Source organism: Maniola jurtina, chromosome 18 (genome assembly GCF_905333055.1).
Source record: "Maniola jurtina chromosome 18, ilManJurt1.1, whole genome shotgun sequence".
Lineage (NCBI taxonomy): Eukaryota > Metazoa > Arthropoda > Insecta > Lepidoptera > Nymphalidae > Maniola > Maniola jurtina.
Genome location: NC_060046.1, coordinates 5,475,536 through 5,498,871, shown reverse-complemented (window position 1 = coordinate 5,498,871; position 23,336 = coordinate 5,475,536). Strand labels below are relative to the sequence as shown.

At 37.5% G+C, this 23,336-nt stretch overlaps 3 protein-coding genes and 1 long non-coding RNA gene across 4 annotated transcripts; 2 read left to right on the top strand and 2 right to left on the bottom strand.

Annotated features, from left to right (window-relative positions):
* The first annotated feature begins 801 nt into the window (after nt 1-801).
* Nucleotides 802-18,132, top strand: LOC123874657 (dual specificity mitogen-activated protein kinase kinase dSOR1). Its single transcript, XM_045920160.1, has 8 exons — nt 802-1,094; nt 7,428-7,597; nt 8,087-8,362; nt 8,754-8,947; nt 9,381-9,545; nt 10,399-10,566; nt 11,126-11,281; nt 12,165-18,132. The coding sequence occupies exons 1-7, from the start codon at nt 976-978 to the stop codon at nt 11,243-11,245; spliced, it is 1,212 nt and encodes a 403-aa protein (XP_045776116.1). The 5' UTR covers nt 802-975; the 3' UTR covers nt 11,246-11,281; nt 12,165-18,132.
* On the bottom strand, nt 4,963-20,447 carry LOC123874663. Its single transcript, XR_006797962.1, has 3 exons — nt 20,390-20,447; nt 20,344-20,346; nt 4,963-4,976 (listed from the first exon to the last, which is right to left on the bottom strand). It is a non-coding gene; the product is annotated as an uncharacterized LOC123874663 (long non-coding RNA).
* A 159-nt stretch (nt 20,448-20,606) lies between these two features.
* LOC123874658 (protein ALP1-like) lies at nt 20,607-23,027 on the top strand. The gene is made up of 2 exons (XM_045920161.1): nt 20,607-20,917; nt 21,964-23,027. Exons 1-2 carry the CDS (start codon nt 20,607-20,609, stop codon nt 22,859-22,861), a joined length of 1,209 nt encoding a protein of 402 aa, XP_045776117.1. The 3' UTR covers nt 22,862-23,027.
* LOC123874659 lies at nt 21,000-23,265 on the bottom strand. Its single transcript, XM_045920162.1, has 2 exons — nt 23,022-23,265; nt 21,000-21,745 (listed from the first exon to the last, which is right to left on the bottom strand). The coding sequence occupies exons 1-2, from the start codon at nt 23,263-23,265 to the stop codon at nt 21,048-21,050; spliced, it is 942 nt and encodes a 313-aa protein (XP_045776118.1). The 3' UTR covers nt 21,000-21,047.
* Nucleotides 23,266-23,336: the final 71 nt, after the last annotated feature.

The window sequence follows — 23,336 nt, the reverse complement described above, 5'->3', positions numbered from 1 at the left end:
TACAATACAAATATGTATTGCTTTTTAGGGTACCGCACCCAGTCTGCGGATGTCGCCTGTTGGGTCCCAGGGTCTGGGGACGCACTACATTGGTGCGGCCCGGAGGTGCGGTGGGGGGACCTCGCGAGTAGGTCCCCGGTGGAGGGTCTGCCTCGGCAGACGTCGCTGGCTGGGTCGCGGTTGTTTGCTTCGGCGTTCCCGTGACCCAGTCGCCAGGCGACGCAGTAGCGCCGCTGGGGTTTAGTGGGTATTCCGGTCGCCTCTCGGCCGGCGAGTCCCACATACCCTCCCTCAGCTGGCTGGCTGCCTACGGCTGGCTGGCTAGCTCCCGGGGGGGATGCGTAAATGCATTCCCCAGCGTCAACAAAAAAAAAAGGACCTTCTTGCTAAGCCTCCGCTGTCCGTCCGTCTGTCTGAGTGGACTATCTAACTGTGTTAAAAGTTTCACAGTGTTTAGTTCTATTGCCGTTAGCAACAAATAATATTTTTTTTAAATGGTCGCCATGTAAATTAAAAAGTACATAATCTTGTAGTTACGATGGTACGGAACCCTTCGACTTTCGAGTGCGAGTTGTAATGAACATTGACTTGGTTACTGTAGAGTATTCAGTATAGACAATAAATCATGCAGCTTGGACCTGGCTTGGACAAACATTTGCCTATTTAAGCATAATATTATAGGCATGTATTGGCCAAACATCATAGACAATAGCAAAGCATAGCCATGCATACAATCTGACAGACTGTGTTGACTTGCGACTGACGTTGACTTGACAATTGAAGATTGACATATTTCAGAAATGTCAAATCCAAGGGTGGAAAAAATTGCGAGCAAAAATTGTGCATTATTTTTAAAAAACTTTTACTGTAAAGTGTTATAAGATTCAAAAAGAAGAAAGATCATTGTGCAGGGCGTTCTTGTGATCACAAAGGAAATAGCAAACTGTATAAATGCCGTGATAAAAGAGTGTCAACATGAGCAAAATGTCGAAGAATAAATTAAACTTGACCCTCCCACCGGGGTCTATTGACACGGCCCCGGCTGTAACGCCGTCCAATATGACCCCGCAGCTGAAATCCGCTACAGCTTCTGAGTAAGTAACGATTATTTTAGTAGGTACCTATGTTCAACAATTGTAATAGCTTACATTGAATTTACGCTAGCATTTATATCATTTCCTTTTGATATCTTTATGATTTTCTTAGCCGTTTTAAACTAAGTAATGCCCGCGACTTCGTCCGTGTGGATTTAGGGTCTTAAAAATCTGTTGAGGACCCTCTGATTTCCTGATTAAAAAGAAGCTCATGTCCATCTCTAGGACACATGCTAACTTTACACCAAATTTCGTCAAAAGGGTGAAATTGGATGGGCCCTGTAAAGGTAAAAGACAGACCGCTTGGCACATTGTTACTACTAGCTTATGTCCACAAATTTGTTCATGTGGACTACACAAATTTCAAACCTCTATTAAACCCCAGTGGGGATTGAGTTTTCAAAAATCCTTTCTTAGCAGATGTCTGCATTATAATAGCTACCTGCATGTTAAATTTCAGCCCAATCCATCCAGTAGTTTGAGCTGTTAATAGATAACTGTCCCTTGAAATTACAAATCATGCCTTAAAATTTGTTAGAGGCTTACAATGTATTTGTAACTCAAAATTATTGTTACATTCAATTACTTAACAGTTTTTCTCTTAGATTAAGCCCACTTTTATGCTAAACAAAATTAATCTAAAAAACAGTCTGAGACAGTTAAATTGACAGTTATTTTTTTGTTCACTGAATGTTTATCAACTTTTATAAGCCAGTTAGCAATGCAGTTTTATTCAAGTTGAACAAGTTTTTTTTGATAAGCCAACTGCATTAGCAATGCATTTTTAATCCAGTTGAACAGGTTTGTAATATATTTACAGGATGATAAAATAATTAATATTTTACCATACTTCATCCTACCTTATCACTGAGAGGTAGATATTTCATTGATGTAGGTGTGGCCTAGTTGTGGCAGTGTGTAACAATCAATTGGGCTAAACAAGATTGGTCTGAGGTAGACTGGAAGTTTGAGTGATTGAATTTTGCTAATCCCTCCTTGCCTTGAAGACCATTGAAAGCTGTAGGTTTCAGTTATTATTATCTCTTAAACCTGTCCTGGATTTCTTTTCCATATTTAGATGCATGTGATATCACTGGTGCAGCTTCCTGTCAGATCACTCCAAGAATCCAAGCAGGCCCCTCAGGTTGGGGAGGATAAAATAATACTTAAGTATCTACAATCATACTAATCGGGTCATAATCATACTAATCGGGTCATAAACGGATTAGGATTTAGGAGCCCTTTGTATTATTATTCCAAGAAAATATTTACCATGAAGTGATAGATGGAAAAGGGACTTTAAATAGTAAAGAATATTCCATTCCATCAGCCTGTATGCGTCTTCCACTGGACATAAGCTTTTCCAAGAGTGTGTCACCAAACATGGTCCTTCACCTTACTCATCCATCTGCTCCCCGCTAACTTCTTCAGGTCATCGGTCCAGTGTGCTTACCGGTATGCAGTCTCCACTCCAGAACATGTCTGCCCCATTGGCCATCATGATATGACAGACATTACATTTTTTTTTTTTTTTTTTTTTCCAATATGTCCATCTGCGATCGGCCCTCCGGCCATAATCAGATGTGGGGAGTTGTGAAAATTGTTAATTGGTTTAGGGGGCATTCCAATAAATGTCCTCCCCTTTCGTGCTATAAATTATGGAGCCTCATCTCTCGTCCAATTGCAATATGTGCCATCTTTTAAGGCGTTTAGTGTTGGGGTTTACAAGCAATTTCTGTGCCAGTGTGTTAGGATGTTTTTCCAGTCTAAGTTTGTACTTTTTGGAATACTTGTTCACTTCCTCTTTGATTGTTGGCATTTCTAGGTATCTGTGGATTTCATCATTTCGTGTAAACCATGGTGCTCCAGAGATTGCTCTTAATACGATATTCTGAAACCGCTGAAGTATCTCTAGGTTGGAATTGCTTGTTGATCCCCAGAGTTCTATTCCATATGTCCAGATGGGTTTAATTATGCACTTGTAAACTAGGAGCTTGTTTGTCAGTGATACTGTTGATTGTCGACCAATTAGCCAATACCAGCTTTTATATTGAAGATTTAACTCTTTTCGCTTTGATCTTGATTTGCCCAAGTGAGTCTTCTGTCCAAATGAAGGCCAAGGTATTTAACATTGGTTTCAGTTGGTAATTCTTGGCCACCCATTGTTACTGATGGACAATTGCCTTTTCGCAAAGTAAATGTGATATGTTTTGATTTGGTGACACTGGGTTTAATCCGCCACTTTGTAAGCCATTGATCGATTTTATCTATTTGTGTTTGTAATTTTTGGGATGCTTTCTCGGGATTTTTATCACTTGCAAGACATGCTGTGTCATCAGCATATGTTGCTGTTTCAACGTTTGGCGTGGACGGCAGATCAGCTGTATAGATAGAGTAGAGGACTGGTCCAAGCACAGAGCCTTGTGGTACTGACGCTTTGATTTCATAGATGTTGGATAGCTCATCTTCAAATTTAACTTGAAATTTCCTTTGGGTTAGGTAAGATTTCAAGACCATGTATATAGAATTTGGGAGTGAGATTTTGAGTTTATATAATAGCCCCTCATGCCAGACTCTATCAAAAGCTTGTTGTATGTCCAAAAACACTGCCGAACAGTATTCTTTTTTTTTCTAGAGCCTCTCTTATCTTGTGTGTTACTCTGTGGCCTTGTTCAATGGTAGAATGTTGTTCACGGAACCCGAATTGATGATCTGGTATTATATGCGCTTCCTGTAATATTGGTTTCATTCTGTTTAGAAAGGTTTTTTCGAATACTTTTGATAATATTGGGAGCAAGCTAATCGGTCGGTATGAACTGGGTTCTGTAGGTATTTTGCCAGGTTTCGGTATCATACAGATATGTGAGAGTTTCCAGATTTTTGGGTAGTATTGCATTCTCATAATAGCATTAAACAGCATCGTGAGAAAAACAATAGGTTTCCGTGGAAGACGTTTTAGGACTTCACCCGTAATAAGATCGAAGCCAGGGGCTTTTTTGTTCTCTAGATTTTTAATTACTCGGGCTAGTTCTTTTGGCGTAATTAGCTTTAAAGGCATAGAGAGCTGTTGATCGCTATGTATTACGGCTTCAACTTCGGAATCAAACTCTTTACTTGTGGATTTATTTGGTTTAAATACTTCACTCAAGTGTTGCGCAAATAATTCGGCTTTTTCTGTTGGTGTCCGAGCCCAATCACCAGAAGGCAGTTTTAGCGGCGGAATCGACTGCTTGGGTCTTTTAAAAGTCTTAGTGATTTTCCACAGTGAATAGTCATTCTTCCCACTTGCTGATAGATTGGAGAGCTTTTGTTGGAATGCGTCATTTTTACTCTCTGAGATAATTAGTTTGAGTTTCCTGGCTGCTCTATTAAATGCTGTTTTATCTTCAGTTAGTCTGCTTGTGTGCCAACGCCTGCGTAGTTTTCTTTTTTCTTCTATTTGCTCCCGGATTTTAAGCGGAATATTATAAGTTCTTTTAGACTTTGTTAGATCAGGAGTTGATCTCCAAGCGGCTTCTTGTATTTTGTTTGTAATATAAAACGTCGCCTCATCAATGTCTTCTTCCGATTTTAAGCGCACTTTAAGGTCAACCTCACTAACAAGAAAATCAGAGAACGCTCTCCAGTCTGTTCTATGGTTATAAAGTGTCATTTGTTGTTCCCTTTGGATTGCAGTTGTACTGAGAGTGCCTATAACTGGTGAGTGGTCCGATGTCGTGTCAAGGCAAGATTCCACAATGAAATGCATATGAGAGAGACCTTTGAAGATGAAAAAGTCCAATAAGTCAGGTGTCTTATTATGATCTGTTGGCCAGTAGGTTGGTTCACCTGTGGATAGGGCAGTCAAATGGAGCTTGTCCACGCATTTTTTTAACTCTCTACCTCGTGTAGTGATTAATCTGGACCCCCAGAAAGTGTGTTTACTATTCCAGTCTCCCCCGCAGATATACCTGTTTCCTATACTATTGAAGTACCGTGTAAAGTTCTCTTCCTTAACTTTGTTGGGTGGGGGGCAGTAAACAGCACTTATATTTATAGGACCCATTTTATCTTCAACTGTGACAGTAGTGGCTTGCAGATAGTCTTCCTTATATTGGCTATGGACATGATGTTTGATGTTACTTTTAATGATTACTGCTGTTCCTCCATGTGATCTTCCGTCAGGGTGGTTTGTTGTATATACGCAGTAATCTTTAAACTTAAAGCACGCTCGGTCATTGAGGTGTGTTTCAGATATTAGAATAGCATCTATTTTATTCGCCTTTATAAGTATGTCTAGCTCTTCTTTATTAGGTAGTAAGCCATTAATGTTCCAAGTTGCAATCCTTAGGGAACCTATTAGGGTAATTTATTGAGCAGTGTAGTGATGAGACTCATCAGAGTCCCCATGTGCTGAAGTAGTTGGTCTATCTTTTCTGCTTGTTTGATGATGAGACTCTCTAGTTTATCTTTTGGCTGTGAATCATTTGATTCAACATGTCTACTCTCAGCTTCTGCGTTGGAGTGTGTGGGCTGTGACTTTCTATTGTCAACGTGATATTTTGAATTTTCTTCGAAAGTTCTGTTTTTTAATTTAGATTGGGTCCTCACTTTTTCACTATAAAGTTGTGTTTGGGGTTTCCGAAGTTCCAGTGGGTCCTTGTCTTTCTCTGTTAAGGTTGTCTTGTTGTTGCCACGTACCTGTTTCTTAGTATGTGTTTCGTGATTTCGTGGCTTTTGTATTTTCCTTGACAATATTTCCTTATATACTTTACAACCTTTGTAGCTTGCAGGATGACTTCCGGTACAGAGGCAGCATGTTGCAGGTGTATTAGCGCTCTTGGTACATTCTGTAGTTTTATGAGGGCCGGCGCATTTTACGCATCTGAATGGTCTCATACAATTATTTTTGGTATGCCCGTACTGTTGGCACCTTGTACATTGTGCTATAGTAGTTTCTCTTCTAGGGTCTTCTATTGATACTTTTTGGTTATATATGTACTGTATTTCTTTAAGGTGTTTGTTATTTTCGTGTGGTATTATGTTAACAAAAAATGTGTTGAGAGGAATTTTTGTGCCTTTTTTCCGTGCAGTAACGATTTCTCCCTTTACTTGATTTCCTGTAGACTCTATTGCCTCAATTATAGCTTCTTTAGGTGTGCTGAAGTGTAGATTTTTAATGACTATCCTTTGGCATCTCTCATCTTTTCTAGTAAAGGTATGGCCAATGAGGTTTCGTTTTCGAATGTGATCAATTATTCCTTTATATTTCTCAATTGATTTTGATGTTATGATAAGTTGGTTTTTAGATACAACTTTATATGTATAATCATCTTTGTTCACAACTTCTTCAATGAGCTTTGAGAGTTCCTGTAGGTCATCAATACCATACAAAATGATTGGAGGTGGTTTTGAGAGTTTTTTGTTAGTTTTGGCTGGGGCTTCAGTAAGTATAATATCCTCGTCCACATCTAAAGTTGAAAAACTATTAGATGTTTCAATGTTGTTAGCTGGGTTTTGTTCTATGTTCATGCTTTGTTCTTGATTCTGGGTTTCGTTTCTTTTGATAAATTTTGATGAAGACTCTGTGTTATCTGGTGATCTTATTCTCTTTTGGTTCTGTTCTGGTACTCTTTGCCAAGGTGCATCAGGGTTCGTAATGTGCATACGTTTTTCTTGGGCAGTTAGGGTAATATTTTCGGATAGATCGCCAACAGATTGGCTACGTTCTCTAGTTATAAACATACTTCTGTGAAAGGTCTGTTGCATGTATTTTGGTGTATGTGCCTTTTGAGAGGAGTTTCTGGCTGTTGATGTCGACGGAGTAATTGGATTTACAAGGAAGCTTAGATGGGCAGCTTGCTGGACTAATGTTTGCTTTCCAGTAACATTAACTGGCACAGGAGCCTGGTCACTCACCCCTGTGGAGTCTTCGGTAACATATTTCACACTATCAGGCCCGGATACCTGGTAGCGCCGGGGGCTGGCCGGACTGCATGGCAAATCGCACTCGTTAACTGACTTTTTCATAATTATAAGAGGGGGTTTAGGAAAATTTCTCGTAGCACTTTCCTAAGGCACTACTGCCACAACTTTTTGAGGGGATTTAGTTCCTCAGGGCTTGTGGGAGCCCGGGTACAGGTTATTTGACCGCCGCCTGTTGCTCGGCGTTGTCGGCTCGTTTGGCACCACCCAGGGGACACGTGTAGGGTGGGTCTTAGGATAAGATGGTAAATCCTACGGACGCGAGCGACAGTCGTCCCCCTACAGACATTACATGACATAAAGAATATGATGCAGAGAAAAGCTTATATTAAAGAAAGAAGTGTATTAATTAGGTGCATTATATTTTAGGCGGCAGGGTCTAGCAGGCAAGTCTAAAACAAGCATCGAAGCCCTTACTGAGAGGCTTGAACAAATAGAAATGGATGACACCCAGAGACGTAGGATAGAGGTGTTCCTGTGTCAGAAAGAGAAGATTGGGGAGCTCAGTGATGATGATTTTGAGAAACTAGGCGAATTAGGTAAGGGAATAAACTGATAATTTTGCTAGTGTTATATTTTTCTCATGGAATTTGTTTGTCAAGATGATTGCTCTGATGATCCATAGTTATTTTTCTGCTAAAATCTTCAAATATTTGCAAAAATAACTAACTACCGACTTTATTTACCGACAGTAAAAATTGGCAATTGTTAATAAAGCGGTTATTATAAAGATTGACTGCATGAACAAGACACAACAAAAATTCTGCAGTGTTTTCCATTATGTACACAGTATTTTTTTTTGATATTTCTTAGCTATCTGTAATCAGTCATTTATGTGGACTATAATCAGATTATATGAGTGTGTTAATGTGATGTACACAGTATGAATAAATAAAAATAGTTACTAGGTTAATTTTAAAGTATTTTGTCTTAATCCTCACATATCATACATCTTTTTAACTATTATACTTCCTGAATAAGCCATGGTACATTCTGTACTACATCAATTTATCCCATTTTTCATTTAGGTCAAGGAAATGGTGGAGTAGTAATGAAGGTACGCCACAAGTCCACCGGGCTCATAATGGCCAGAAAGCTCATACACCTAGAAGTGAAGCCAGCCATCAAGAAACAGATTATAAGAGAGCTGAAGGTGCTTCACGAATGCAATTTTGCTCATATTGTCGGCTTCTATGGAGCTTTCTATAGTGATGGGGAAATTTCTATTTGCATGGAGTATATGGACGGAGGCTCCTTAGATTTAATATTGAAAAAGGCTGGAAGGATTCCTGAATCAATTTTAGGTAAGTGTTCACAAACGGATTTGCCACCCATGAAAACTACATTAAATTTATTATAAGTAGCAACATTTTTAGATTAACACCAAAGTAAATGTTTAGTGTAACACATGTGTAATGTTTTACACTTCTAAAAAACCGGCCAAGTGCAAGTCAGGCTCGCGCACCAAGGGTTTCGTACTCTAGTAATTTTTCGATATTTTGCACGCTAACTCAAAAACTATTACGCATAAAAATAAATGAAAATCTGTTTTAGAATGTCAGACAGACAGACAGACAATGAACTGATACTATATGGGTTCCTTTTTTCCTTTTGAGACACAAAAGACAGAACCCTAAAAATTGATATTCTATGATAGTAACCATGACACATGATTAAAGATTAATATTTCCACAGGAACAATAACATCAGCGGTCCTTAAAGGGCTGAGTTATTTGCGCGACAAACATGCGATCATGCATCGCGACGTCAAACCGTCCAACATACTCGTCAACAGTAACGGAGAGATCAAGATATGTGACTTCGGCGTCTCGGGACAACTTATAGACTCCATGGCCAACTCGTTTGTTGGCACTAGGAGTTATATGTCGGTAAGTATAATGACAAACGATGCAACATTGCATCCTTCCCATACCGACCAAGTCACCCAAAGTGTCCAAACCCAAGATGTAACTTAAGACTGTTAAAACGAGACTGTCCTATATCTGTCTCATTTTGATTGAAACGTAATTCTGAGCAAACTCAAAGTATGCTCTACAGATCTTCACCTAAGTAAAGCTTTTTAAATGAATCAACATTCATATTTTAAGAACCTCATGGGAATCCTTTAATTTGCTTGGATATAAAGCAGCCTATGTACTTTTCTGGGATGTAAGCTAACTCTGTACCAAATTTCATTAAAATTGGTTAAACTGTTGAGCCATGAAAAGCTAGCAGACAGACAGACTGACACACTTTCACATTTATATATTTGTATGGTTATGCCGAAGCTTGATTCATAGACAAAATATAACTTTTCCCCAGCCCGAGCGCTTGCAAGGCACGCACTATTCGGTGCAGTCGGACATCTGGTCGCTGGGCCTCTCGCTGGTTGAGATGGCTATCGGCATGTACCCCATCCCGCCGCCTGACGCCAACACATTGGCGGCTATATTTGGCGGCAGTAACGAGGACCATTCGCCGGGACAGGTTATTTTTATTTTCTTTTTCTTTTTGTACCAGAAAGTTGTAATAATAAACAGAAGAAAGAGAAAGTGGACAGGGAAGCACTTATCTCTATAAGAGAACTCTACCAGGTTAGTATTATTTAAGCGCCGGCCACACAGGCCGCGTATGCGTCGCGTAAGCGTAGACGAAACGCGTACCATTGCGTTGTAATGTATGGAACTGTATGAGACATGGCATACCGCTTGCGTGGCGTGAACGTTCGCGTAGACGTAATGCGTGCAGTTATGTCTACGGATTCACGCGCGTCACATGCAAGTGTCACGTGTACGTACGCGCGCGAGAATTGACTTTACGAATGGTAGCACCTAGGACTGTCATGTGGCTTTCATCGTAGTTCATATTTGATTTCAAATAAAGTAAAATTATTATTTTATAGGTATTTTATTCATTTATTTTATACTAACTATCTAATACCCGCGACAGCGTTCACGTGGACTACAAAAATTTCAAACCCCCTTTTACGACCTTAGGGGTTGAATTTTCAAAAATCCTTAGCGGCATATTCATAATAGCTAACTGCATTCGAAATTTCACTCGATCAGTCAGCCAGTCTTTCCTTTTACCTATATAATATTTAGAAAAACTTTTCTACATTATAAAGCGAACATCTGTGTAAGTTTTCAAATCATTGATTACGAAAATGGTCGTTTTCGTAATCATCACCACAAGACACCTCCAAATTAAGTACCTCATTAAATACATGTTGCGAATAAATAATCCACTTCTCGAAAAATGAAAATAAGCGAGCTCAGCCAGACAGTCTGCAAAGGACTCTTAAGACCTGTCAATAAATAATAATTTGTGTATGTTCCAGGCACCGAACTCCCCACGTCCGATGGCGATATTCGAACTCCTCGACTACATAGTTAACGAGCCGCCGCCCAAACTGCCGTCGGGAATCTTCTCCGACGACTTCAAGGACTTCGTCGACCGTTGCTTGAAGAAGAACCCCGACGAAAGAGCCGACTTGAAAACGCTTATGGTAAATAAGACGACGAAGGGTCTCCTCAATCGATCTAAGGCCGAACCGCATTACAGCTTCAAAATATTCTCTAGAGACTGTTCAGTATTACTTGACCCATGACGTTATGTTGTCACCATTGCAAATCGCATGATAATAAACCCTAAGTTCTGAGGAATAAAGTAAACAAAACAATGGTGCCAACATGACGGCATGAACGGTCTGTTTGGCACGACGCGCAGCAACGAGCTGTGCAGTACCGCTCTAGTGCGGCATGGACCATACAAAAATGATTGAAGAATATTTTTTTACGCTTTGTGCCGCACTGTGTGCGCCGCTGTAATGCGGTCCGGCCTTAAGTCAATCGGAGTGCGGACCTCAAACGTATGGTAAGTTATTAATCCTGTAGCGAGGTATCCTCCGTTTAAGAGCCATAGGTCTAGAGGGGCTACTGCCTTGAGGCGTAGCCTCGGGTGTGCCGTGGGTGAAACTTTGAAAGTGCTTAGTCATCACTGGCTGGGTGTGGCCGTGGATCTTATGCCTTCCAGGCCTAACTCCAATGTGACTCCTCTATCTGCAGAACCACTCGTGGATCCGCGGTGCAGAGGCAGAGCGCGTGGACATCGCGGGCTGGGTGTGCAAGACCATGGACCTCATGCCTTCCACGCCTAACTCCAATGTGTCTCCTTTTTCTTCATAAGCTGCAAGAAGTGCATACTTTCATCAGCGAAAAAGGGTGAGTTATTAAAAAAAAATATGTAAGACAACTAGTGTCTCCTATGCTACGAGTACGTCTGTGACTGACCAGTTCGGAATGAAAATTCTACTGAGAAGAGATGGCAAGAAACTTTGCAGTTACTCTTTTTCAAATCATAAAAGAAGTATTATCTTATAAGCTATATGTATCATATTTTAAAGAGCAAACTAAAATATAATTGTGGTCCTTTCACTGCATTCTTAAAGATATCTATTGACTTTGATTGACGTATGGTCAACTTACCACACTATAGAACCGTATAGAAGGTATAGAACTCTAAAAGAGTTGTATACCTCAAAAGGAAAAAGGCATTTTACACTTATAGGATCACTTCGTTGTCTGCCTGTCTGTATCTGTCAAGAAAAGGGAATCAAAACGATAGGGTGGTATTGGGAGGGCGGGCGGTGGATGTCGCATGGTGCATGTTGCACCATACAGATTTGTTTGGTTTAGCGGATTATAGCCAACTAGAGGATGCCCGCGACTTCGTCCGCGTGGATTTAGGTTTTTGAAGATCCCGTGGGAAGTGTTTGGTTTTCTGGGATAAAAAGTTGCCTATGCTGATAACATGGATGCATGCTACCTCGGTACCAAATTTCATACAAATCGGTTGAGCGGATGGGTTTTTAGGAATCCCGTGGGAAATCTTTGATTTTCCGGGATGAAAAAGAAGCCTATGTCCGTCCCCGGGATATAAGCTAACTCTGTACCAAATTTCGTCAGAATCGGTTAAACTGTTGGGCCGTGAAAAGGTAGCAGACAGACAGACACACTTTCGCATTTATAATATTAGTATGGATTAAGCTTTTTCCTATTGTATATCATGGACTTCCGCAAAATAACGCCTGCTTCTATACTACAGGTCAAAACATTTCCCAAGAGAGAGCAGGCGATACAATCAGTGAGGACGCAGGCGCGGAGGAGTAGCGCACACCGCGGGACCGGAACAGTATGTCAACTCTAGATACCATTCACATCGACCACTCACCACACACTTGCCTGTTACCCTGATACCCGTACCGGAGAGACGTGATAGTATATCCTAAAAATATGCTCAAAGTACAAGATATGCAGTCCAAACATAAAAAAATAATACGAAAAAACAATTGAAAATATCCTTTATTTATTAAAAGTTCTCAATATATTGCAAATAAAAGATCTGATTGACGCTAGAGGTCGACGAACATTTCGTAAATAGGTCCTCGAAGTAAATGCCGCGTCGTAGGTGGGACATTGACCCGAGTTTTGCACGCTATACAATGCGGGTTTGAAAAATACTAAATCATTAAAACTATAAGATAAGGCAATTTAGATTTACCGCGCATTTTAATTTTTACTGACTCCGCTTACTTGCGAATTACAATCGACAGGAGCGGATGTTCGTTGGAATGTCTTGTTACTATGAAACGCCGCATCGAGTAGAATATTTATATCGCTGGCATTTATAGCAAAAACAAGTAGAAATTAACTTGTTCTTGGAGTTGAAACACGCGAAACGTGCTTGTGATGGACCCCGGACGGGTTTGGAATTAGTCAGGATAATAACTCCGATAAAAATTTTGTACATTTATACTTTATGCAAATATTTATAAGACATTTTCCTTCAAACTCCCTTAACCTTAGGTTGTATTTTAACAATTTACAACCACATGGCTTTCTCACTAGTAAACTATCAAAATAGCAAGCAAGTGAGCAATAAGTTTTTATGGACACGGACAGCATATCTTGTACTTTAATGATTATAATGTTATGATTGTATTATGTATGATCTTTAGATGTAAATGATGTAATGATACCATAACTGAGCCTAAATCAGAGTATTTCCGGTTTGAATCTGTATTTGCTTACGCCAAATACTGAAAATCATCTTTTGAGTTACAATTTCGGCTATACAGCAAACGCCAAAATGACTAAGATGGTGCTTTTTTTTCAGTATTCGACCGTTAGTTTGAATACATACTATAGTTCTTTTTGTATTGTTTAAAGTAATACATTAATTTTATTATGTAAATGGTAATTCTACCACAGTATGATTTATTTGAGCGTAAGAAAAGTGCTCTTCGAATAATTGTATATTTGTTAGACAGTAAAATATTGAATTTTGTTGGCGGTTTAACCATATTTATTTATATACTAAATAATACTATACGAAATCACGTCTCTTGTAAAACATTATACCTATAGCATTGTAAAACGGCAACAATCCTTTGGGAAATAAGCGATTAAATGGAAAAAATAATTTAATTTTAGAAATTGGCTAATTAATAATTATTAAGATTTTCGTAGTGGTACAGAAAACATTTTTGGGAACGATTATTGACAGCGCACATCTGTGATATTTCCGAGTCATATATGGTAATGACGTCATGAAATTTCAAAGATGGTGTCTAATGTCATATGATAGAATATGGGGGCGTGAGTAAAACATAGTGCATTCAGGGGCGAACTAATCGAGGGGGTTTCGATGACAACTAATCGATTAATGGTCAAGTAGAGTTGATTTCACTAGTCGCAAGTCGAAAAAAAAAATGTTAGTAGTGTTTTGACATATTTTTCTTTGCTGAAAGTGCGTAATTCATGTCAGCTGATACTTGTTATTTGAATAGATGGATGCGTACGCATTCGAGTGTTGGAATACTCAAATGGCCGAGCGTCTCGGGCATGGGAGCGTTGCAACCCTCCAAAGAATCATATAGTAACCTGTAAAATAGAGAACATTTTTTAGAATACACGAGAAAAAAAGAAAAAGGGAAAAAATAAATTCGTAGATATCGGTTCTTTATTCTTATATTGACGTGATGCACTTATCCGTTTTGGTTTGTTGTTTTATCCCGCTTTGTTTTAGTAAACCCGCCTTTTACCTTACCATTGCACTTAGATTAGGCATTTGTACCGCAACCAGTGATGTGACAGCGATTTCCTTTACGATTTGGCAAATAAATAAAAAGTCATAATAATGATTTCCAATATTCATAACTAGCTGATGCCCGCGACTTCGTTCGCTCTTTGATTGTACGGGATAAAAAGTAGCCTATGTGCTAATCCAGGGTATAATCTATCTCCATTCTAAACAGCCCAATCCATCTAGTAGTTTTTGCGTGAAGGAGTAACAAACACACACACACACACATACACACAAACTTTCGCGTTTATAATATTAGTGTGATAGTGTCATGAATTCAAGGCTTTTTCTAGTAGTATTTTTTTAAACTTATAAAAGCAACACATATGGGAAAAATATTTTTCAAAAGCCCCAAAAGAACCTCACACGCGTAAAACCAGGTGTTCGATTACGGTAAAGTGACAGATGCAGTTTGACAATCGCAATCACCTCTGGCGACACTCTCTCGCTATTGGCTTAGATACATTGTTGAAGAAAAAATACTAAAAAATCTGCCAATCACAGCAATCGAGATTGTAGCAATGATTGATGCAGCTTTTTCGTAATCGACTTGCAATGCTGTTACAGAAAAATGTTATTTCTATATGTTTATAAAAATATTCTTTTAATTAGTCGCTAATAGTTACCGTAACCGTAATCGCAATCGCATCACTTAATCGCACTGAACGAGTGAATGAGAACGAATTAAATAAAACCGATCGATCGATTTAATCTTAGCGCTTCCATACAACGCTGTGGTTCCAATGTTAATCGTATTTATAATGCACTTTATCCCCTCGTATTTAGGATGTTTTTCGCTTGGTGGTCGCTATTGTTTGCCCGGTCTTCCTTAGAGCGTTAGTGTTTTTTGTGATATTTTGTATTATGCATGCTAGTTTGTGAAGTGTTTTGGCTTTTCACTGTGCATTTAATAAATCTTTAAACGTGATGATTGTAAGTATTTATATTATTATAATAAGTTTTACTTTATCGATGTATTGTGATAGAATTTTTGTCTATTCTATTATAAAGATGGAGGTGTTGAGTTGGAAAAATGTTTAAGGGAAGTGTCCACTAGCGAAACTGGCAGTTACAGACCGTTTACTTAACTTGTCCCTTGTCGTTTTGGCAACATTTCAGTTCACACAAAAAACCCTGAGTTCAGCAAACAAAGCAATGGTGCCAACATGACGGCATGAACGGTCTGTTTGCCACGACGCGCAGCAACGAGCTGTGCAGTGCCGCTCTAGTGCGGCATGGACCATACAAAATGATTGAAGAATATTTTTTTACGCTTTGTGCCGCACACAGTTGACAAGAGACAAGTTATAGTAAACGGTCTGAAAGTCAGCTGTGTAAGTAACACAGCTAGGTTTCTGCAAGTTTTGCGTAGTAAATCACTACACGATCAATCTACCTAAAGCCCCTGATCATGACGCCCGAAATTAAAATTCAGTTATCTGTCATAAGTAGGTAATTAAACAACGTTATTTGTCGAAAATGTGTAAATGAATTTCAGACGTTTTTGTCAGTTTGATCGTGTATTGGGTGCCATACATCGCGGCGCGGTCTGCGTTAAATGTGAGCATGCTTTAAAGGCTGAAACAAACACAACGCGGGACAGAAACCGTCAGAAGACGTCACTGAACCCGTGCTGATGTGTATATTTCAGCCTTGATAGTCTATGCAAGTATTGTATGATGAATAAAGACATACTATTAGATTAGAACACTGATATTTGAATGGATGTATATGAGTTATATTTAAAAAAGATCATTTTTGATATAATTTGTATGTAAGCATAGTCAGATTTTTTTCACGGACGATTTTATATACTAAATATGAATGATTAGTACATAATAGATAATTATTTTGACAGTCGATTCGTAACATTTATACCTACTGTGATCGAATAATCTAGACATTTTTTTCCTATATCTATTTTGGAAAGGAAAGTAACGTTAAGACAGACTTTGGAATGAACGCATCATTTGCTAAATGATACAGTTTTTAAGCACATTTTGATATTTAATTTAAGTTTTTAATTATAACCTATTTGTATTATCAAAATCATCGGCGAAGAGCGTCTTATTAAGGCTCATTTACACGTTTCGCTAAGAATAAACGGTGGCGTAGGTTCCGAAAATAGGCCAAGTAGGTACATTGTACCCTGGCCTTGGCTTATATTATAATTTTTTGCACATATTTGAGGTAATCGAAATTAGCTACTTGAAGTTGTATGTATAGTCTGTTCACTTACATAGTGCCGCTTCACCCGCAGGTTATTATTTTGCTTTAATTTTATTATCTTTTACCGTTTGTTAAACAAATAATTTCTATTATAAGAATACTATATTATTCATATGGTTATTGTAAAAAAAATACCAATTTAAATAATACACAATAATAAAATACTGTGTTAGTGAACAGACTTTATTAGGGTACATGAGGAACATCCTCTTTTTAGTTATTTCGTTGTTAGAACGAACTTGTTAAATCAAAATCAAAGAAATCGTGTGCTTATTTGTTTTTGCATCGATTTCGCTTTATCGTTGAGCTTAATAGAATCATTCTCAAATAGAAAGAAATCGATACAAAAAGTAGTATGGTATGCCATTTCTTGAAAACTAAGGATAATGGTACTAATTTGGCAGTACACAAAACATAAAATGCCAGGAGTAAAAGTAATTCCTCCTTTGTCTTTTGAAAATATTGTGAACAGATAGGTTTTACTTGTAGTCAACAGGTAATCTTAAGTTTTGAGTGTTTACTAATTAAGGCTCAATACACATTGGGACAGACTCGAAGCTAAGCAAAATAACTATTCTAAAATGTTACAAAGTAAACTGAACTGTACTTTTAGAACGTAATGTAACAGTCTGAAACAAATCGGAAAAGAGGTGTGAATCTGCGTTGAGTTGTTTTTATTTGTAAAATATGTTCCTCACAAATATTTTGTCTAGTTTATTGTATAAATTGCATAGTTTAAATAGGGTCCAGTTTGCCTTGAAACATTTTAGAAAAGACTTCGCGACGCTTCGGCTTTCCCGCAATGAGCCTTGAGCCTAAAATACTTAGTATGACCACTGTGTTACGGCATGTGTATGTCTTGCTATTTATGAAATTAGTGAATAAAAAATATTTTAAAAGTGACACAGGCCATTGTTATTATAGAACTTGTGAGACACGATAAATAAAACACCAATTTAGATACTATTTTCATAAGATTGTAACTAATTATTTTGTTAAGTTCCAATCTAAAACCACTTAAAACAGTTGGCGACAACGTTTGTAGATTTCGAATCGAAACATCGAAATGCAGTAGACGTATTGCGGTGACTTTAGATGGCTAGAGTATGGACGAATTCCAGCCTTAAACAAGGCAGTTTAAGTTCATTTTATTTTGACTGTACAGTGCTTCGAAATTCGAAATATCTATCAACGTTGTCGAGGTGAACTCGTTCTAATCTCTATATGTGCTTCTCATTTAGATCATGTAATTTGCACAGTTAAAATTAATATATAAAGACGCATCCATATTATTATAGTTTTTTTACAAATCTCATTCGATTAGTATGAAACTGACTAAAGTTTATCAATAAATCATTGATTTCGGATCGAATATTATCGAAAGATGCAGGAACCATTTTACATTAGCTTTCTTACATTTTGTGCAAGCGAACTGTGCAATTATAATTTGCTTTTAAATGTGCGGGCTATCTGTATTTTTAAAAAATTTTAAATTTACGAGTCGTGTAATCTTTTTTTAAATTACAATTATTTTTACAAAAACACGTTTTGGCCTAGCTTCGTAATTTTAATATCTACTTGTGTCAATGTTTTCTATTGTACTGAAGAGTTGTCTACCAAATTTTCTATTTCAGCTGTTGTAAAGGTTCATTTTGATTAAAGTTGTCTAACCTTCATCATATTTTGTTAAAATTAGAAGATTTAGGAAGAAAAAAAATTATTTGTTTTCAAAAATATTTTTTATTTTGTAGTTAGCTTCTTATAAATAGGATACAAAATAAATGTTAATTAAAACCTAACAATCTTGTATTTATTTTAGTATTTAGATTCCTAAAGTAGGTACGAAATTAGATGTCGAGTTCCTCCATCCGCTAAGGCAAGCGCTCTCCTAGCGAAAACTCGGAAAATCTGAACGCTAAGGTACATACTTACGTACCGAACCTACCGGCTATTTACAGAATTTACTTTATAATAAGGATGATGTCATAATATCTAATCAAAGTAACTTACGAAAACTATCGAAGTTTTCGCATTGTTAATTTTTACTAGAGGCAGGTTGGGTACCTTAATTTACCTAATAAATAAGTTTTGAAGTTGTTTTACTTTTAAATAACTAGGTAAGAGTAATATACATTTTTAGAGTTCCGTACCAAAATGGTTAAAAAGAACCACTATCGTGCGATTAAATCTGCCTTTTTTCAGTAATTAGGCATTAATGATATCGACTTAGAATTGGGATTGATGTTAAATAAGGCTTTGCAAAGTAAACAATTTGAAATAATTAAAATTTTAGAGGTTTATGTAGACATTACAGGAAATTTAAAACGAAATCTTTAGGTAACTAGTAAGTAACAGTTTTTTAAAAGGTAGCAACCTTCATACAAACTTAGTTTTGCGGATCCAAATAACAGATTTTTTTGGAGATAATTTACAAAATAAGACTGAGCCTTCGGTGGGCGAGTCTCACTGGTCACACCGGTTTTTAACCCCCGACCCAAAAAAGGGGTGTTATTCTGTGGCATCGTAGCTTCTAAACAGCTAATAAACCGATTTTAATTTAGTTGTTTTTTTTTTTGAAAGGTGGCTTGATTGAGAGTGTTCTTAGCTTTAATCCAAGAAAATCGTTTCAGGCGTTTGAAAGTTATCAGCTCTTTTCTAGTAACTGTAATCTCCACTTGTCGGGGGTGTTATAAATTTTTAATTTACACTTGTTTAATTTTGTTCTTAGGTACCTATATATTACCTACTTATATAACTTTTGCGTAGTTATGGGTGGTTATGTTGTATTGGTAGCTATATCTACTTTTATTTGCTATTTTTATAATGTTAATTAAATAGGTACCTACTGTAAAGATTTCTCAATAAGTTTTAAAGTTAGACTTTTTCAGTATTAAGTCTTAGTATTCAATCTTCTGTATTAAGTCCAGGGGCCTATAGAAACAAGATTAAATTTCATTTCATTATTCAAAAGCATTTTTGTTGTTATATTGTGTCGGATTTTCTGGGACGCTTGAAATAAAGTCCGTGCACAAAGGCAGTTTAAGAGCTTAAAGATTGATAGCCACTCTAAATATTTTATGCCGGAATTTTGCGGCTCTTTGAAGGTGTTTTATGTTTAACCGGTATTTAGAAACACTTATTAAATATTACTTGTTTTCATGGTGAAGGAAAACATCGCGAAGAAACCTGCTTGCCAGAGAATAGTACTTATTATTCTAAAAGGTATGTGAAGTCTCCTAATCCGTACTGAGCCAGCGTGGTAGAATAAGGCCTAAACCCTTCTCCTTCTGAGAAGAGACCCGTGTGCGGGTTGATGATGGTGATAATGATGCGCGTACAATGTTTTGTGTCAAATACCAATTTATTAACATTATTAGGTTGGCACTCATGAGTTTCACTCTTTAGTATCTTGAAAAGTAGGTACCTACCTAACTACTTTGAATTTTTCTCCTCGAGTTCTTGGTTCTAGCAAATTGAACCTTTCGAACTCGAAACAGTAGGTATTAGGTAGGTACGTCTATTGAAACATCTTGAGCTTGGTTCATTAGCCATTATTCAGAACCTCTTTGTTATAGGTATTTTCTGGGTCGTTATAAATTTTGGCCAAGAGAACAAAAGTGCTTATGTAAGAGTCTAACAATTGGTTACTTAGTGGTTACTTACCTAGATATTCAGTATATTTTTTTATTTTGGGATCTTTTGAGTAAGTACGCAAAAAAAGCTTCTCTGGAGCTTAGAATGATAGGAATAATTACAAGATACGTTTTAGGGGGTTATATTCATATTTCATGTTGATTTTTCCGCAAAGGTACGAACCAAGCACCTCACAATCACAAGTAAAAAAAAACCTAGATTTTTTTTCAAAAATACATTTCAAATGAGTAAAAAAGATAAGGTACCTAGGTAGTACCTACTTAAATACAACTTACAGAATCTGAATGGGAATCGGAGCTCACTAAGAGCCCTCGCCCACGGCGACTTTTTGTAGCGATATAGTAGCGATGCTGTCGCGCGTCCGCATCGATACAGTCGCGAAGCGGTCGCTAGCTGTGTGCCCTCGCCCACGGTCTTAGATTCAGTCGCGATGCAAACGTGATACTGTCGCGCTTCTGTCTCGATGCAAACGCGATTCAGTAACAGCACAAAAATACCTGCGATCGCTACAGTTGCAAGATGGACTCCGTTGAGGCAACATTAGTCACGTTGTCTTTGGTGCTGCTTTTACGTAAGCAGCCGAAGCGTAGGCAACGAAAGCAGCGTCAATATTGGATACACCCATTTAATAAAGAGAGATTACTTTGTGGACATCATGTAACAACGTTTAAAATACTAAAATCCTATGATCTCAAATTCAGAAGTTGTTATAGAATGTCATATTCGACGTTCTGTGAATTGCTTTCCATTGTGAAACCAGAGTTGACACGCAGAAATACAGTGATGAGACAATGTATATCAGCTGAAGAACGACTAACAATAACTTTAAGGTAAGAAAAATCAAATTTTATGTTAATTATCTTTTAATAGTTTTTGCACATTTTTAATCACAACTTAAAAAAATAATTATTAATAATTCAATATTAATCATAAACAGGTTTTAATTTCTTACTTTTTACATTACGGCGAATATAGGTTTGTGATAATAGAATCTTGTGTAGAATCATCATTACTGTAATTAAATTCACTATCATTATGTTGCAATGAACTACCTGCAGTATTGACATCGGCACCAGCAGGTGTTGGCGGCGACTGGTAGCTATTTATCAGTTGCGACACGCTACATTCATTGCTTGTACGAGCAGGAGTTGTGTCGCAGCTTTGGTATCCAGACTGATATCCATAGTGACTGGTGTATGCAGACGTTTGTGCCATATTGTTATATTTGCGAAGCAAATTTATCATTTCAGCTTTCGCATCGAGTTTATATTCTTCCTTTATAGAATTAAAATGTGGAAAAAGCGAAAGTAAAAAATGTTGATCTGGATGTTGAATGGTGGGCGTGACTTTGTTCAATTTCTCAGTTAGAATTTCGTATAATTTGTTTTGTGCATCATCAACGCCATCACTTGTTTTAAGTTTCTTTGATTTTGGAATAACAAAAGATTCTAAACAGCTTTCGGAGTCGTTTTCCTCAGTAATTGTAGGTCGACTTGGCGGTCTGATTTCGGTCAAAGGTTGTAAAAATGTCAGTAATTTATAGTAAACATATTGTTTTCTGGGTTTAGCCCCGGACCCACTGGAACAATTTTTTTCCTTTAGCCGTTCTCTGTTAAAGCAATCTTTTAAACTTTTCCATTTTTTCTGGAGTTCAATAGCTGAAAAAAGATATACAAGTTTATTTTTATGCAATTGAAAAATTAATACAAGTGGAGCTAGAACCTTACGACCTTCCGTATTTAGCTCGGATCATCTTGACTCAGAGAGTCAAAATGAATATCACCCTCAAATTGCCTACCCCGACAAGGATTACAGGCGTGATTTATATATTTGTAGGTATGTATTTTTTAATAATTTATTTTCTTTTTTTTTACAGGTACTTAGCAACTGGATGTAATTTCACAGATCTTCATTTGGATTTTAAATGTGGACATACTACTGCACGTAGGATTGTGAAGGAAACTGTGGAAGTAATATGGAAAAAAGTAAGAGACATTTCCATGCCAGAGCCAACAGAAGAATTACATTTAGAAACTGCTGAAGGATTTATGAAACATGCTAATTTTCCTAACTTAATTGGAGCAATAGATGGAAAACATATAAGAATTATAAAACCATGTCATACCGGCTCAGAATATTACAATTATAAACATTTTTTTTCCATCGTGTTGCTAGCAATATGTGACGCTAATTACAATTTCATAGATATAGATGTCGGATGCTATGGAAAGAGCTCAGATTCAACAATACATGACAGCAGCGAATGGGTAAAAAAGTTACGACAAGGAAATTATAATATACCTCAACCGAGATCTATATCTAACAATGGAATACCTATACCGTTTTCGTTTATTGGCGATGAAGGATTTGCTTTATCACAACACTTGCAAAGACCATACGCTGGTAAACATTTACCACGAAATAAGAGAATATACAATTACCGCTTGACGCGCGCAAGGCGTTATATTGAATGTACGTTTGGTATATTGAGTAACAAATTTAAAATTTTTAACCGGCCCATAAACGTTAATGTTGATTTTGCTACGAATATTGTTAAAGCGTGTTGTGTATTGCACAATTTTATACGTAAGCGAGATGGGTACAACTTTGATCACACTTTGAGTATAGTCGGATTCCAAGATCCACCTGCCAGTGATAATTTACTTTTAATTGGAAGACGAAGATCAGAACTAACTGGTACTGCAATCCGAAACATATATACTGACTATTTCACCGGTGTAGGTTCTGTACCGTGGCAAGATTCAAAAATTTGAAATAATGTCCCCTAAAATAGCTATAAGTACCTAACTAGCAAGAGCTGTAAACGTAACTTAATTTACTCATTCTAGAACATCTCATAATTCTCACCACTCATATATATTTAAGTAAAATGATAAAATATTTTCATTTACCTAATGGAATTAAATAACTTACCACAAGCATTCTTCTCTTTATTTGTTTTTTCTCCAAATTCTGGATCAAATATTTCATTTATCTCTTCCCATGCCTTTCTTTTTGCAATCTTATTTGAATACTCGGGAAGACGCGAGTCCCATATTACAGGACGGTTCTGAATTGCCATAATAAATGTTTCAGTGTCGAACGACTCCATTTTACGCATGTGACAGACAACAGCACTCTCGATTTGTCTGTGTTGCACTGATGCTCGGTTCTCCATTCACGCGCCACCCTCCCTCCGTCCTTCCCCCGATGTCGTCCGACACGGTCGCGCGTTTGCATCGATACAGT

Coding starts and splice junctions, on each gene's coding strand:
- LOC123874657 (XM_045920160.1), top strand. CDS start 976: ATGAGCAAAATGTCGAAGAATAAATTAAACTTGACCCTCCCACCGGGG. Junction 9,546..10,398: donor AGGACCATTCGCCGGGACAG/GTTATTTTTATT, acceptor TGTATGTTCCAG/GCACCGAACTCCCCACGTCC. Junction 10,567..11,125: donor CCGACTTGAAAACGCTTATG/GTAAATAAGACG, acceptor CTCTATCTGCAG/AACCACTCGTGGATCCGCGG.
- LOC123874658 (XM_045920161.1), top strand. CDS start 20,607: ATGGACTCCGTTGAGGCAACATTAGTCACGTTGTCTTTGGTGCTGCTT. Junction 20,918..21,963: donor CGACTAACAATAACTTTAAG/GTAAGAAAAATC, acceptor TTTTTTTTACAG/GTACTTAGCAACTGGATGTA.
- LOC123874659 (XM_045920162.1), bottom strand. CDS start 23,265: ATGGAGAACCGAGCATCAGTGCAACACAGACAAATCGAGAGTGCTGTT. Junction 21,746..23,021: donor TAAAGAGAAGAATGCTTGTG/GTAAGTTATTTA, acceptor ATCTTTTTTCAG/CTATTGAACTCCAGAAAAAA.